The sequence below is a fragment of the Diplotaxodon limnothrissa genome, linkage group LG20 (assembly GCF_057381915.1).
Source record: "Diplotaxodon limnothrissa isolate DT_005_m linkage group LG20, D_limnothrissa_male_GT1.1, whole genome shotgun sequence".
Classification (NCBI taxonomy): domain Eukaryota; kingdom Metazoa; phylum Chordata; class Actinopteri; order Cichliformes; family Cichlidae; genus Diplotaxodon; species Diplotaxodon limnothrissa.
The window spans coordinates 5,194,408-5,212,073 of record NC_140615.1 but is presented as its reverse complement, the minus strand read 5'-3'; the positions used below and the strand labels follow the sequence as shown (position 1 = coordinate 5,212,073).

General features: G+C 39.7%; 1 protein-coding gene across 1 annotated transcript in view; it reads right to left on the bottom strand.

Annotated features, from left to right (window-relative positions):
* slc16a4 (solute carrier family 16 member 4) overlaps positions 1–17,331 on the bottom strand; it is a 22,780-nt gene extending 5,449 nt beyond the window's left edge. The window contains exons 1-7 of the mRNA XM_085345114.1: positions 17,285–17,331; positions 8,912–9,044; positions 8,643–8,775; positions 8,316–8,459; positions 7,988–8,149; positions 7,239–7,889; positions 402–613 (exon numbers count right to left, since the gene is read on the bottom strand). Coding sequence (XP_085201240.1) covers positions 402–613; positions 7,239–7,889; positions 7,988–8,149; positions 8,316–8,459; positions 8,643–8,775; positions 8,912–9,028 — 1,419 coding nt within the window. The 5' untranslated portion in view covers positions 9,029–9,044; positions 17,285–17,331. The remainder of the gene's footprint in view (positions 1–401; positions 614–7,238; positions 7,890–7,987; positions 8,150–8,315; positions 8,460–8,642; positions 8,776–8,911; positions 9,045–17,284) is intronic.
* Between the last annotated feature and the right edge of the window lie 335 nt (positions 17,332–17,666).

Below are 17,666 nucleotides of genomic sequence, written 5' to 3'. Positions count from 1 at the left end.
AAGTGTTTTTGGAGTATTTTGGAGAATTTTGCTCTGTTCATACTCAAGACTTAAAAACATACACTTGTTAGCATTGCTGTTATCACCGTGGTCATATCAGCATGCTGACATTAGTGTTTAAATGGTATACCTGCACAGCCTTGCAGACTGACCTGTTGTTCACTGACTAAAGGACACTAGAATTGATTATTTGCACATGCACCAACTGAACCTTTTCATCTTAAACATATATTAAATGACACGTCTATTCCAGGGATGGTATTTTGAATTATGTATTTATATATTTCATTTTATTATATACACTGTATATATTTACAAAAAAAACTTATAAAGTGTTGAAACCATGGGGAACAGATAATTGAGGTTGTTTGTTTCCAAAGAGATGCATGCATCCCACTTACCAAAACAGGCAGCAGCAGAGCCATGTAGCCACCACAGAAGATGGCGAAAAAGACTGCGTAGACCATCAGCAGCATGTAAGAAGTTGCCAGTGGGGAAAGCAGGTTGACCAAGCCACACAGGATCAGGTAGGCTTTGTGGAAATGGTACTTGTGGAAAAGATTCCTGTCTGTCACCCAGCCCGAGGCCAACTGGGCGATGGTCTCTGTGATACCTGTAACAGGCAAAGGTGGACAGACAACTGGATGAGAAAGATATATATTTATATGACTTTAAATTTTGATATAAATGTGTGTAGGGCCATTTTTGATCTGTGCATTTATACTGATGAATTCATTACAGCAGAGAGTGTTACGATGAATAAAACGATTCACATTTTAGAATGTTGTGGTTGTAAAATAAAGGTAACACAGAAGTTCACCGCGCCTTGAGGCGACTGTTGTTGTGATTTGGCGCTATATAAATAAAATTGAATTGAATTGAAGTTTCTCTGGTTCACAAAGATCCAGCTGAAGATAGTTTTAAAAGCAACTCAGTCTCAAGGCACCCTTATTAAAATTCCAGCCAATTTACACATTTAACTAGTATGCAAATCTTGCATACATACGGGTGTGGCTACTTCTCAGGTAACTAATGTTTTTTTTTCCAATGTTCTAATAAAACCTTTAAGGTTTTTTTGTAAGTGCATTACTTCCTGTCTTGCTAATTAAATAAGCTTTCAATTCATTTTATATCAAGGTGAAGCACTAATCTAGCTAGTTTTGCAGGACTGTGAGCTGATGGAACTTCCTAGCTCTACATTCTTCTCTAAAATGATTATGTTCAGTTTAAAACAAAGATGCCAAAAAATCCCACAAAAAAACCAAAAAGATCATGACCAAAAACCAGGATTGTAACAGTCCACAAACCAAATGATCACCAGTTTTATATACAGGCTAGTGCACAAAGACATGAAAAATATTCCACTAGCTGTTACTTACATGCATAACAGCTGCATAAAAATGATGCAACATTTCATTGCAATTTCAGTATTAACGCTATAAGAAGCAGCTTCAGGTTGGACTGCATTCCTCAAGTGTGTTTGTTTCGACATCTATGAAACATTTTAGTGTTAAATCATCTACAAGCTCAGCTTTCGAAAGGAAGGGGCCCAGGCAGAACTAGATGATCCTCGAGTCTGTTACACTGACACTTTGAGCCATTTAATGATCGGTCATTATCAACACTTTTTCAGATAAATAAATGACGTTTTGAACAGCCCTGTATCTCCTGATCTTTCTTCTATTCCCACAATAAGGTTGTTGTGTTTTTAGTAAAATACCTTGACAACAACTAGATGGATTAACATGAAATTGAGATCTCACATTTCAAATTTAAATCCATCAACTACTACTTTAGAACTTGGTTCGAGGCTAACTCTGGTGTTGAGAATTAGTATTACAGGTTGATGCAGTTATTATGTGCTTAACGAAAACAACGCCAGGAGGAACTGTGAGTACATTTCTCAATGTGAAGGGTGTCTGTGCAGATAAATGATGTGTAAGGAAAGGGTAAAGAAAGCCTGTGAGGAGAAGGAAACTGAACTAAATAAAATAGGTCACTATTATCCAACCTAACTTCCCTGTTGCTCCTGTTCTCTTGACACAAGAATACTGTGTAACCGGCACAGTGGGTGGCAACACACCGACCTGTTAACATCTGCATTACACCAGCAACAATAAGCAAACTACCTATTAAGCATTTCTTCTCATCTGACTGATTGTTTGCTCTACTTGGGTATGATGACTGGGCAGATATGGACTGCGCTCTGCTGAGGTCAACTGGAATGCGATAGGTGATGTGGAAACTGCAGTGGTGTATTGAGCGTCACAGGAATAGCTACAAGCAGGCAGTGCTGAGCAATTAATCAATGAAACAAACTGGTGCGGTACGGATTCAGAATTATCCATCCTTTGCACAGCCTCTGCAGCACAACTCCGCAGGCTGTAGGCAACTCTCAACTTCAATGCATGATATAAAAATCCTGCTGAATATGAGCTTACGTAGTCTAAATTCCCACTTTATGTTTTACAGTGTCGCTCTTCATAGCAAATTTGAATAAATCTTACATTAATCTACATTAACATGCAGATGTTAAGTAACAACAGTAAATTAGTAAAAGAATAGACTATAAAATGCTTCATCATCGAACATCTGTGCTTTCTTTATATGACAGCATTCTCCATGGAGGTTAGAAAATTGACATGAGGCAGCTGTTCACTGTTTATGTGTCCTCCTCTTGTGATCCAAGACATATCCTGCAGTGTCTCCTGCTTGCATACTGACAAGTTGTGAGTTTGTTTGTGTGTTTTAGCCTCAGCAGGTCGATTCAGCTTTGCAGCTGTCCTTGTTCAAACTCAGCACATTGCTATTTAAATTAGGCTTCACCAAGTAGCACCTTATGCCAAGTTCATGTGGTACACTGGTTTTGACCAGTTCTGTTAGTAGTACTACCAGGTACAGACATTTGTGAATGCCTCTGAGAATTAACAGATCATGAGGGGGGGAGGGGCATGTTGGTTTTCCCAGTTTCTATGAAACTGCTTCCTTCTCGTCTCGTCTCTTCTTCTGCACACACTTCTGCCTCAGAGCTCCTCTGCAAAGTATCAGCTACTTCAGGACTGGGCTCCAAAATTAAAAAACAAACAAACAAAACAACAACAACAACAACAAAAAACTGGGAGCCCCACTTGTCAACACGCCAACAACTTTACTCCATTAGCTGTTGCTTAGCGACTCCGGTTTGTTCCAGTGCTGGTGACTGAGGGTTGACGAAAAGACTGACCCGGACGATAGTGGCCTCTCTAACCGAGCCAAGTTAATGGGCCTCAATGACAAGCACTGGGTCAGAGAAAGAGGGACAGCGGGACATTGGGATGGTGGCTTTGTGGTGTGAGCAGCACCCCATCTCTTTAACTTTGTCTCGCTTTCTCCACCATTACAGCACATGAGCAGAGAAAGTGACAGAAAAAACGTGGCTGACAAAAAAGAACCTGTCTTGCTGCTTTCTGGAAGCTCTTCTGAGTAAACCCACAGACTATTATACTCTGGCTTTACAGCTTTAAGAAACAACAGACAGTTAATCTTCATATATTCTGTAATTGCATGAGTCTGACTCCAGTTCAAATGCTGCTGTTCCATACAAATACTGCCTCGGTCTGTGCCACATCATATCGTCCACAATGATCGCCATATAAATTGCGACAAGACTTAAAAGTTATATGAGGAGAACAATACTATAGTAACGCCACGTTACTATAGTAACTGGCCATCGGGCATACCAGGCATTTGTCCAGTGGGCTGATGGTGATTTTTCGTTTTTATGGGCCGATGACTTTTTTTTTTTATAACAGTATAAACAATGAAAGGTGATGGATTGGCCAGAAGCTGGCAGATGTGTAAAAATAACTCAGTTGTTTGGTGGTGGCTATGGCGGAGCTGCCACAAGAGGCCAGGTGGATGAGGGAGAGGGGAGGCAGGAGGAGCAGAGATCCGAAGCGGCCGCTGGTCCGAGTGTCAGGTGAACTGAACTTCAGGTAAGAAGTTATGACCTGCAGTCTATCTGGGTCAGATATAAACCAAGTTTAGGTGGAGTTTATTTTTGTTGTGCTGAGTTTTTACCGTCAGTTACAATAACTTGTACTGCGTACTAGCTAGCATGACGGAGTTTCTACAGCTGGGTGGGTGCTATGATGTTACTGATAGTGAACTTTATTTTATTCACAAGGTTAGTTAGTAGAGTTGCCAACCGTCCCCTAAAAAACTGAATTGTCCCGCATTCAGAGAAAATATTACACGTTTCGTATTGAGGTGAAAAGGAACACAGTTTGTCCCGGACTTCAGCTAGGATGGAAAAAGACACAAAGCTGGAGTTTTTCTCTGTCTTTACGCTGCAACTGTCTCTTCTTCTCTCATTCAATCATGAAACTGATCAATGATCAGCTGATCGGCTTTTCTCTCGTGTTTGTTTATCGCCCACTTTGGGCCAGAAAGAGGAAACCAGCGGATGTTGAGCTAAACAACAGCAGCACGTTTAAGCTTGATCAGCTGTTGTTAGAATTGATTTAATATTAATTTCTAGTATCAGCTGATGTTTGCTGGAGCCACAGCTGTAAAAGCTGCTGGTCATGATGTCAGTTTGGTTATCTGGGGAGAGGGAAACATGAAGATGAAACCAGGAGATGTCCTTACTGAATCATCAGAGCTGAACAGGTGATGGAGAAACAGGTTTAACTTTTAGGTGACATGACTGAGTTGAAGGGAAGTTATGAACTGCTAGCCCATACATAAGCTGCCTTTATAGGTTAAAAGTATCAGAATCGGTGTCGATATTGGCAATACTGACCCTGTATTTACTTGATACTGGATCAATACCAAAATTTGCAGTATCACTCAGCACTAGTGAGTGTCACTGGACCACTTGCTAGCTGCACTCCATATGACACGAAGAGCAAACAGTAGATGGAAATTACAGATGTGGTTACCTGGTGGAAGAGCAGGGCTTTAAGCAGATGGTGAAAAAGTTTGAGCCAAGATAAAAAACTTTTAGATAGAAAATGTTCTGTGATAATATTATGCAGCTCCTTATGAGTCACAAAGCTACATCACTTTAGTTATTGTTAAACTATGTGCTCAGCAATTATTATTTATACTTTTACTTAAAATATCCAGGAAAAACACAACACTGATATTTCATTAAAGCTGAGTGACTGTTATTGGGCTACATGCTGCTGTTGCATTATTGTTATAGTATAGTCACACTTCGAATTAGGTTATCAGTGACAGCAGCTCACTGATTAAGGATGGAAAATTTACATTTAATGTGATTGCCTGCAAGCTGCAAGCATCACATTTTCTAGATGTCCTGTGATTTAATTCTGAGATCCTTTCTCCCACCCACTAATGCTGACACAGATTGGCTACAGGCAATTTTAAAACCAAAAAGATGGGCTTTTTTTCTGAACGCACAAAATGCATGATTTTGACACTAATAAAAAAATTGTACACAAAAAGTTTTGCTTTAATTCAAACAAACAAATGCACTTTTGTTGTGCTATCACATAAGAGCTGTGATATAATAGAAGTTTGATTTATTGATACCCCCTTTTCCTCTCAAACCCCTTATCACTACTACACCAATCAATAATAGATGTACCTATGTGTCATTATTTATAGCTAAAGTATGCCTTTCATTAATATTAATACAGTCTCTATCGGGTAACAGTTATTGATTATCAGTGGACAGATTATAAAACAAAGTGGTTAAAAACAACCACACATGGAGCTTTTCAGTTATTCATAAATCTACAGAATTACATGCATGGTGTGCATAATGTTAATGCTGTTCTCTGTTCATATGGAGTGGCCTCATCAGTGGCACACTGCTGAACCCACCCACCCTGGCCAGTAGACCAAAGTTCAGCTTTTATGTAAGAACATCCATTACATAAGACTGCAGAGTCTGAGCAGCTCACAAATAATTAATGGCTAGAGGTTGACTGAACACTTTTTTGCATCCCTCCTCAGACTCAGTCTGAAAAAACTAAACTAAACTGGAACTTCATCTTTATACTTCAAGGTCACTACTAAAGGTTATTTTTTATAAGACATAGCTGTTTAATTCTAAATTTGTCACATCTGTGAAACTACTTCGACTCTTACTGTCATAAACTTAAGGATGTCTGAGCACTCTAGTGCTGCAGAATCAAGCCAAAAATTCACTTCTACTTTAATCTACATACAGAGATTCTGCATATGAACATGCACAACCTGTAAGCAAATAGCAACATTTTTGGAAAACAAAGCTTTCTTAGTTCTTTTTGTAGTCAGAGTACTACAGAGCAGCTGAGCTGGCACTGGTCACATGTACGTTAAAATCCATGTGGATAACAACAGAAGGGAAACCTTTCCCGAAAAGCCACCTCAAAACTATCAGCAATTTTATTTGTTTTGTTTTAAATGCTTTTGAAACATGGCCAGCGTAGCTTAGATATTGTAACTACACTCTGGAACGCCCTGAAATACTGCCAGTTGTTTCCAGAAGACAACCAGACAATAAGTTTCCACATTGATCCAGCTTAAACGAGTTAGAAGTCATGCAACAGTGCAACAGTGTTGCAAATTAACTGACGCTTGCAAATGTTTCTCTCATTGGCACAAGAGTTAAGTGGATTAGAAACAGTCATTTTTGGTAAAAAGTTACACATGAATATTTATCATTAAGTTGGAAACAAGCTTGATATTGATGACTCTTCTTTAAAAAGGGGGGCTACTGGCTGTAGATTACAGATGTGATCTTGTAATCTGCAAGTATCTTTAATTCAACAGTGATGTTAAAAAGGCTTGGACCCCAGAAACCCTATAATATTTGTAGCTTTTGATAAACTTTATAGATGACTTTAGATGGCTTGTATTTATTTAAATTGTGTTTTCATAATAATTTAATTTTATATTAATTTTATATTATATACTATTGCTAAAATATTTTTAAAAATGTATTTTCAAATAAATGTTTTTGAAACTTATCAAATCTTTGTAATTGTTCATCACTACATCACAGAAACATGTAAGGAAGCAAAAACAAAGGAAGCAGAAAAGTGTATAAAAACAAAATTTGTCCCACTGCCCAAACTTCTCACCATGACTGCAGACCACATGAAGGCCATAAGCTGTATTGCTCTAGCTAATTATTTACAGCACAGATGAAAAAAAAACAAGAGAGTTCTATTTTCCAACATATCACACTGCTCATTAAACGCTTGGAGTAACACAGAGAATCTATTAGCCAACATAAACCTTACCTGCGACAGAGATGATAAAGGAAGCATCCATGGCATCAATGTCCAGGGTTCTGGCTCGGGCAGACAGGTGGAAATAGGGAATAAAGTAGGCAAGCTGACTGAAGACCAAAGACCAAGTGTATATGCAAAAGAAAGGGTCCTTCAGCAAAGAGAAATCCAGTACTTTGGCTTTTGTGACAGTCACCTCACTTGGCGAGCTTGCATGTGAGGAAAATCCAACAATCGTGGACCCATTCATACTGCCATTGAGCTCCGCTGAGCAATCTGGAGTTGTGGGTTTACACTGACCCAGGTCATGATGGGGCTCATGGCCATTTACTCCATTCAGGACCAGTCTGGTCAGTTCAGGGTTCACTGACTGGTCCTGGAGTCCCTGAGTACATTGCCCCCCCACGTTCACGGTGTCCCTATGAGAGGGAGGAGGGGATTGAAGACAGTCTGATTTGGAGACGCCATTGGAAACGTGAGTGGACCCATTCAAACAGTTCTTGGAGTACTCCTTCTCTGAGGAGCTCTTGAGAGAAACAGCAGGACTCTTTTGGATGGCAGAGGAGGTAGGGTTTGAAACAGGTGGCTTTACATTGATGGGTCGCAGCAGCATGCCAGAGGCCACCAGATTCAGCATGAGACCACTGAGAATCAACATGGCTCCTAAACATGACAGTGAGAGTTTAGGATCTAAAACATCACTTTTAGATCACTCCATGGCCTGTATTTCTACACTTAGGCACAAAATTTCTCCTTCTTACCTTGCCAAGCATACCGGTCCAGAAGCAGCTGAGTGAAGGGAGCGAGAGCAAAGGTCAAACCCATACCAGAGCGTCCAATAGCATATGCCGTTGCTAACCTTTTTCTGAAGTACAGTGCTGTGACCACTGAGAAGGCCTGATACAGTAGTGCAAACCCCATTCCTGAGAGGAGCAAACAATGTTATTATCTGACATTGCGTCAGTCACGGGGACACACAGGTTGGTTTTACGAATTAATAACACGACACAGAAGTCGTCTTGTTACTAGAGTTCGTGTGGAAACAGCAACATTAAGGTACTTTACTGTTTAGCAATTAGTTAAACTCACCAACTATCACGCCCATGCTGATGTAGAGGAATACCACGCTGTTGGCGAATATACTCAACAGGAAGCCTCCGCTAACCAGCACTGCACCGGTGATCGAGGTCACTCTGGCTCCCACCTTGGCACATGCCACAGAGGCGAGGGGCGCTACAGAAGTGAGAGGAGACGAAACACAACGACAAAAAGCTAAATGCAGACATACAGACCACAAAAGGCTATTAAATACTGTCTCTCCTTCACAAAATGTAAGTCACAAGAAAATAAAACTGTGGAAAATGACGATAAAGATGTGATGCAATAGAAGGAAAAGATTTTTTTTTTAGTTTGAACCTCCAGACAGACGCAGACTTGACATGATGGAACCGATCCAGCTGATACTTTCTGCTGAGCCACCAAACTCATCTTGGAACGCCACAAAGAAGATCCCAAAGCTCTTTAGGGTGCCCATAACGAGGACATTTACCTGCACAGACACGAATGAGAATATACAGATAATGACAGATATATTTTCTCTGAGAGAAACTTTCCAGTTAATTATATATAAATAAATGGTTCAGTGGGGAAAAAAAGGAGATTATAGAGAACAGAGGTACGCATACCAGGAAGCAATGTAGCACGACCATCCAGCCCCAGCCCCCATCTGGAGGGTCCTCATACTGGATCTCTTTCTCTTTGTCCTTCTTCGAGGTCATGGCATCCTTCCTGAACAGGTTCATTATGGCCCTGGTTTCACTTGGAGAAGAAAGATAAAATCAATCACCTCAAAGCTGCAGAAAAAGGATATCATATCAGAAGTTATATTCAGCATAAGACCAAGAAGCCTTTCAGAGTTTTTTCAAGTAAAGACAAACAGACATGAAAAAATAAAACAATAGAACAACAATGTTCGAAATAAAACTGTGACTTTCTGCTTTTTGATTTAACTTTACAGAAACCCACAAGCCAAAACGTTAAATCATTTCGAATCAATAAAAGTAAAGTCTGATATTATATATGATACTGACATAAAACATCCATCCATTTCCTTCTGCTTATCCAATTCAGCATCATGGGAGGGATGGAGCCCATCCCAGGTACCATAGGGCGAGAGGCGTGGTACACCCAGGACAGGTCTCCAGTCTGTCACAGGGCTACCATAGAGAGACAGACAACCATTCACACTCACATTCACACTTATGGGCAATTTCACATTTAGAATTACCATTTAACATAACCCCACTAACTGCATGTCTTTGGACTGTGGGAGGAAACGGGAGTACACAGAGAGAACCCACACAGACAGATATATTCAAGAGTAATACTCTATTACTTTTTCATTTCATTGAGCTGTGAAGTGGGGTGACCTCAGTACTACTAGACCTGGTAACATCTCTTTTGCACCCTATTCAGCTATTGGACTGGATATAATGCTAACACTGCTGAGATATTGTCTCTACCAATGTGTAATGTGTAAGTGTTGATTATTGACTGCAGCATCTTCTAAGTCCCTGTTAGAACTAACACTGTGTCCTGTGTGTACCTGGTAGATGATTTCTTGTCTTTGTTATGTAATAAAAAATGGTTCGTTGGGTTGGGCAGCTAAAAGAGAAGTAGTTGTCTTAAACCAGCAGCAAAGTAAACCTACAGCTACAAAGCAACATTTCAACAATTTTAAACTACACATTCTAAAGCAGGGGTCTCAAACTTGGCCTGGGGGCCACTTGTGGACCACATCACCCCTACTTGCGGCCCGTATATTGACATGAAGAAAGATAATGCAATTTGGCTTTTTTGTTGGGGAGGATTTGTTTGTTGTTGCATGCACTGTTAAAATAAGTTCTTGAAAAAGCAAAAAATGATTTAATATAAAGGTAATATGAGCAGAGAGTACAAACATGTGGAGGGATTGGCTACGTTAGCTCAGTGAGAGAGTTATTTGTTAAAAAAAACATTTGTCAAACTATCGTTTTTGGCTTGTAGCTTAAACAGAACTGACTTTTCTTCCCTGTTTGAATTCAAAGGGATGCACATGATAACCTGGTAATTAAGTAGAAATGTAAAACAGAAATGCAGCATTAAAATAAAATGAACTTATACTAGTAGTGATGTCCTCACTGGCCGATACCAGAAGAGGTGAAAGAGGATAATAATGGATTAGTGAGTGGTTTAATAATGAAATGATTTTTAGCACAATAGACACATAGACACACACACGTATTGTGTGTGTGTCTATGTGGTCTATGTGTAACTAAACAAGTTAAGACTTAAGCTGTAAGACTTTGGCTTATTTCAAATGAACCCATGCCTCTGTTGTTAACAGATTCAGAAATGACTTGCTCTTTTGTGAGCCAGCTTCACTGCAGTTTGACTCCCAACGGGCAACATGTGACCTTGAATTACTTCGGGCCCTTGTTGGAACATGTTTTCAAATACGCTGACTTGTATTAGCAAACATATATATATATAATCACCCTTATTTGAAAATACAAGACAAAAAAATTCATCCATGGAGGCAAAAAAAGGCAAAAGTGATTTTAGGTGAAAAGGTAACAGCTAGATAGAGTTAAGTTTAAATAAACCAAATGAAAACTTTCTCACAATAAGGAATAATGACAAACTGAGTCAGCAGCTGAATGCAGGCTGTGCCAGGGTCAGCGATAAAACACAAGGGCAAACAGCAGCACAGATTAATGCATCTCAACAACAATGCAGACAGCAGTAAACAAACTCAGCTGTAAGTTTAGAAACTCGTTTAAAGTTAAGCATCTGTGTTGAGATCCAAGACACAGAAGGATGTGCATTTTAGCTTTCGTAGTGATGGTTTATCCTTAACATCCTCTTTTACCTGTAACTGTTGTTTTACTGGTGTGGAGAAACTGTGATAGCTTCCTCTCCAAACTGCGCTCTAGACACTCCTTGACTGATAAACTTCATATCTTTACAGTTGCCATCTCCACCCATAGATCCACCCATAGCTTTGACAGCCACACATGTTATTTAGCAACCAAACAATAAAAGCGCTTAGGTACCCCCAAAATGTTTCTTCTGTTTTTCTTCTGCCATGGAAGAATATGGCAGCAGCTGGAGCTGACTGGGGTCAGTCCCTTGATTGTTTTTACAAAGTTTCATGTCTGGGCCTTGGGCACTCTAGCACCACTAATGGGCTGAAGTTGGATTTGCGCCTAACTTCTGAACGATATGCCCAATTTTCAAACAAGAGTTGCGGTGACCTCTTGGATCAGCCTGGATTCAAAGCAATCCATGATTCTCAAGCAAATTGGATTTTTTGAAAAGTTTTACATGTTTGTTCAAAAGCTCCTTTATTTTTTGCAGTCCTTACCATAATCGGCAAAGCTATCCTTTACACGAAGACCTTTTAGACCTCACCAAATGTATCATATGGCGTGTTCATTTTTAAAAGCTTTGAATCATCACAGCCAATGGAAACGTGCAGCGAGGTGCCAAACAACTACCTCATAAGTTGGCAAAGACATGCATTTAGGATCTTACTGAAGGGTTAAATCACAATTTACCTCATCTTGGGGCGACAGTGGCTCAGGGGGTTGGGAAGCGGATCTGTAACCGGAAGGTCGCCAGTTCGATCCCCGGGCTCTCTGTCCTGGTTGTTGTGTTCTTGGGCAAGACACTTTACCCTCCCGCCTACTGGTGTTGGCCAGTAGGTGCAATATGGCAGCCTCACTTCTGTCAGTCTGCCCCAGGGCTACAACTGTAGCTGCCTTCACCAGTGTGTGAGAGTGAATGAATAGTGGCATTGTAAAGTGCTTTGGGTGCCTTGAAAAGCGCTATCTTCAGAAAGTTATAATAACTGTGTGTTACAATAAATCAATATTCATTCGTTAACATAACTGTTATTATATCTCAGCAACTGTTGCAAGTTTTACACTATAAAGCCCCCTGTCCATTGTGATTGCAGCAGAATACATGATGGTAAATTATCCCAATAAAATACTAACGCGTCCCTGCTCAGTGTTTGACAGTCAGTTACATAAGATTGCCTCGTATTTGTGACCAGAGATATATATGCTGTCGATGAAGGTTTAATAAATAAGTAAGCCATTCGGTTCTGCTGTATCTGCAGAATAAAGGATTGTGACTTTAAATATTAATCGTAAGTTCTGCAGAAAGAGATAATATGTGTATAAGAAGACGGTACTTCAAGAAACGAGCAAAGCTGTAAAACCATGGGGCAAACTCCAAGTTTACCAAAGTATTAGCTGTAACTGCCTGTCCTGTGCCAGGGGTACCGGACAGTCTAACACAGGGCAGAACTGTCTTTCACGTAGCTCTGAAAAAGAGGACGTGAAAGCAGGATTCCAGTGTGCAATGTAAAGACAATATTTGAACAGAGCTATCCTAAAGTCTAAACAATGCAACTCTAAAGTGATTCCATACTGACCACAGATGGGTTTTGGCTCAGGCTAACAAGGCAGCTGCACCGGCTGGACAGAAGCCAAAGTCATTGCTCCTCAACACTGCCACTGTTGCCTGATGCATCCCATACATTCTTAATGAGCATTTCTCACACTGCAGTAAAGAGCTGATGTTGAGTGGTGACTACAGACAGATAGGGCACCGCACATGCAGCTGACTCTCCAATAACCTTACTTTTTTTTAAAAGCTGTTCAGATGATTCGTTTGCTAGTGAGTAACCAAGTTACTGATGTTTCTATGATAACTACAATATGATGAATTCTAATATGAATTATATTGTATTGACACAGATGTTCCATCAAGTTTTGTCATGTAGCGGGTAACCCTAAATTACACTGGCTTAAGAAAACGGATGGATGGATGTAGCAGCTGAGTCAAAGGGGACCTAACACTCGTATTTCAAGTTTCCAAACTTTTTATTGTGGGAGTCAAGTATCCACCAATCTTCTTTGAGATCCTCTTCTTTAATCAGGCTCCATTTTCAGCATCCTGTGACTGATATATCCGCTACCTCTGCTCGACACATGTCCAAACCATTTCAGCCTTGCTTCTCTAACTTTGTCTCCAAACTGAGCTGTCCCTCTGACATACTCATGTTTACCCTGTCCATTCTAGTCACTTCTGTAAAAAGTCTTGATATTCGTCTCCAGCCACTCTACCCTGCCTGTGCTCCCTTCTGAACTGTCTATTGTTTTGAATGGTTGAACCCAGGTATTTAAAGGTATCTACCCTCACTACCCCCACTCCTTGCAGTTTTCCTGTCACACCCTTCTCTCTCAGTCACACACAGCTGTTTTGCTTCTACTGACCTTCATTCCTCTTCTCTCCATTGCATACCTCCACCTCTCAACACTCTCTTCCACCTGTTCCCTACTCTCACTACAAAACACGATGTTGTGTCTGAACATCTTAGCCCATGTAGACTTCTGTCTGACCTCATCTGTAAACCTGTCATTTAACACTGCATTGCTGGATAAAACCTACAGAGCACACAAGTTTATATGGTAAAGAAGCATATGAGATTAATAATGTTATGAACAACTAATGAACAAAATCCATGTTTGACTTTTTTTTTTTTAAAGTTAACAGTAGGTGAAGCTGTGTTTGGTGTTCACAGCTGTTCCCCGCTTGGTTTACTAAAAACCAACAGCTTCAAAGGACCACCCAAAACCAGTTGAACCATATGAGCATCACAACAACTTTAAACCTTTGCTGCATTTAAACAAATGGCACAACAGCAGTCTATAACTATCGGTTACTACTGACATAAAGGCAGTTATTCGAAACTGTTTGCTGTCAGAGAGCAGTCCTAACCACCTGTTTACCCTAAGTCTTTTGTAGCCAGCATTGCTAACTCAGTCTGACTTAGAAATGTATAAAAAGCCAGGCCCAAACTAGAGAGAGAGAGCACACAGAGCGGATTAAATGGGAATGAATTGGGCCAGTGTAGTGCAAGAAAAGTATTTCCCCCTATGTGCGGTTAACAAGTTGTCCTTAGAGAGTGCTTGAGCGCATGTTTGTGAATGTGCCGAGTTTCAGGGTTTGAGCGACAGGGGACTGGAGTCCAGCACTTTGTAGTGTGGTGTTCACACTGTGTTACCGCAGATCTTTCATGCAAACCTTCTCTTTGCAAGACTTCATATGTGCATCTGGTCTAATACTGCATTTCATTGAGGTTACTGTGTGTGTAATGTTCTCCAAAACCTGTTCCGCACCTACATTTCCTTCATACTGCTATCAATGAAACTACTGCCCACCAAAACACAATGAGAACAAATATTTTGCAGCTCCACCCACTGAGTGCAAGACTTTACATGACATCCACACTGAGCAAACTTGTGCACTTTCCCATGAAACACTTGCAATTATATTGCAATTATATTTTTTAAGTATGGCAAATCCAGTATTTATGACATCCATCTAACAATTCAGCACATTCATATATACCGAATTACAGTCTCCCGCTTCCTGACTGGCAAATCACCATAAATATTTGCATGTAACCTCCACATTGCATAACATGACCTTGTTTGTGAAACCTTTCACAGAGTAACAGCTGAGTCGAGTCCTAGAGCACCTTTTAAGGTCAAATCAGGCAGACACACCTAGCCTGGCTTTGTACTATTCAAAATAAACCCACTTATTATCAGCCAGCTATTGTTGTTGTGAGGCAATAACAAAGTTTTCATGCTAACTCAGCATGCAAGCCTCTCTCTAACCTGAGAGCAAACTGGAGCTATAAAATCAAAATTCAAAGATCCAACATTAATGTTAAGTCACCGTGTCTTGAACACACTCAAGCACTCTGCTTTAAGTTTAGCTGGTTACAATTAGCCTAAACAGGGGTCTAAACCAGTGAGATAATTCAAACTCTGAAGTATAGAATATTAAAAATATCCAAAGGCCTTTATGCAAATTATCCAACCATGACAGTACACCTATTAGACCAGTTTAGTGCTCACTAGAGACACATTTTGTTCATTCTGAAGGGAGAGCTAATTGAATAAATAAAATGACGTGCTTTATTTCCTTTACTACCAGGATGAACTTCTGAGAAGAGGTATGGGGTCTTCAGGGATCTAATGGAAGAATGTGTCAACTTTAATTCACCTGATTCTAAAGACAAATGTTTTGGAGTACAGGGGAGACACTTAACCCCCTTTTGTGCTCAATTAACTCATTTCAACAGTTTCTTTTCTCCACTATGCAGTATCTATGGCAACCTGATCTGTGGGATAATATTTCTGGTTTATGAATTGGACTAAATTTTTTTATACTGTGAACAGGACAATGGCAATCACTGGTGACTGGACTAACCTTATTTGAGATGAAAATGCAAAAAAGGCAATCGCATTCAAGAGTTTGCATTTCCAATTTGCAATCTAGACAGCACTTGATTTTGAGTATTGACATTTTTTTCTCTATTAATACCTTGCTTAGAAATGACGGCAAAAATAAAAGGTCTTTTAACTCTTCAGCATTCTAAGTTTCTATTTATTTCTCCTTTTCCTTTACAGAAGTGGACTAGTGCAGCCTGCAGGTCAGTTTGTCGAAACCTGCAGATAAACTCAGGCTAAGAAAAACAACCCAAACTAGAGAAAAAAGAAAATAACTTATGAAGTTAAATATGACAAATTGCCAACTAAATATAACAAAAGACAAAAACAACTTCATTTCAGGGCGGCCCCTGAAGTACAGCCACTGTTTGACACCATTGTCTGACCCTTACAAGAAGCTAAACTCGTCTCTATGTATCCTCAAGTTCACTCCAGGAAATATTTCATAACTGTGTTTCATCTGTTATCCAAAAGAAAACTGTAAATAGGTAAACAGTGTTTAACAAAAAGCATATTAATGAACATAATCTCAGACTGTTTAAAATCAACACATCACCCAACACTTTCCCAAATGTGCCCCTCCTTTGTACTGCAGTTGGCACATTACTTCGGGATCTTGATTATAAAAGCAGCCTGGTTTGGCCGCTACTGGATCCAAACCCGAGGAAAGCCAAATACAGTTTGAAGGAGAGGTGAGAAACAGATTAATTAAGTACACATCTTAAAATGTGATATGTTTCATTATTTTAGAATCATACATGCAGGTTTATTCTGCTCTGGTTGGAAGTTCTTGCCCACAGAGGCTTGAGTTTTCTGCTTCAGGTAGAGTTTCCCAAAAATGTTGTGTCAAATTTTAAAAAATAACAAAAAAAAAAGTGCTCCATTAACACACTTAAAAAAAATTATTAGTGTTAAAAATATCATTAGAATAACACCCACAAAATCTTTCACCTGGTTATTTGTGTCCCAATTGATGTAGCTCTGCACCCCACTTATGGGGCCCAGCTCATGGTTTTAGAACCACGTGCTAAGAGTAATATGAGACTTTAGCAGCTGGAGGGTTCGAATCAGGAGGTTCCTATAGCATAACAGTATAAATTTCTTCCAGCTTGAGCTGAAGTTCTGATGGCACCAAAAAAAACCAGGCACCGTGGTTTTCAAACTCCCAACTCATACAAGTTCTTGTCTTTTGGACTTGTGCACAGTAAACTCAAAGACTGTCTGTCTCTAGAAATTATGTCAGACTCTAACAGAAAGTTGTGTATCCTCTTAATAGCATTTTCTGTGACCCCAATACTGCGCCCCCCCCCCCCCCCCCCCCACACACACACACACACACACACACACACACACACTCACACACACTAGTTCTAGAAACACATGGCACTAAAGAGATCAAGGAAACCTTTGCAGATATCAGATCTCTTCAGTGAGGTCTTATATTCAGAGGTTGCAGAAAAAGAATATTCAAAAAGCATCAACGTTATACAAAAAAGAAAAAAAAATCAAAGCTCCACTAATTATATATGCATAATAACTGAAATGGAGACAGAATATAATTATTATTCCATTATTGTTCCACCATCCTGCAGAGTAACAGTTCTCTTTTCACCTGCTGTGAATGACTATTTAATTCGAATTACATTTTAAGATGTTTAAATCGATTTCTTATTCAGATGAAAATCTTCCTTTAGTAGAGCTTACCTGTTATGTTTTGTAGGTAGAAGCCCTGAAGGCACTGTAGGTGAAGATAAATCTCAGAAGTCCTAGTTTCTGAGTACCACCCTCAGAATGATTGAAGGGCACTTGGAACTACAGCTGCACCAAGATCAGCTTCATAACCTACAAATATAAGTGAAATAAAAACAGAAGAAATCATTGTGTTGAAGCATATGTTTTAGCACCTGTCAATGAGGCACCATTTAGAAAGAAGAAAGATAAATAAAACCACAGAGCCTGTAGGGAAATCCATTACATTAGAATACAAGCAAACTAGTTGCATTATTGTTCATCAGTCGTAAAGAAGACCCATCAAGATGTAGTGATAGATCTAGAACAAGGTAAAATAAATAAATAAATGTGTCTA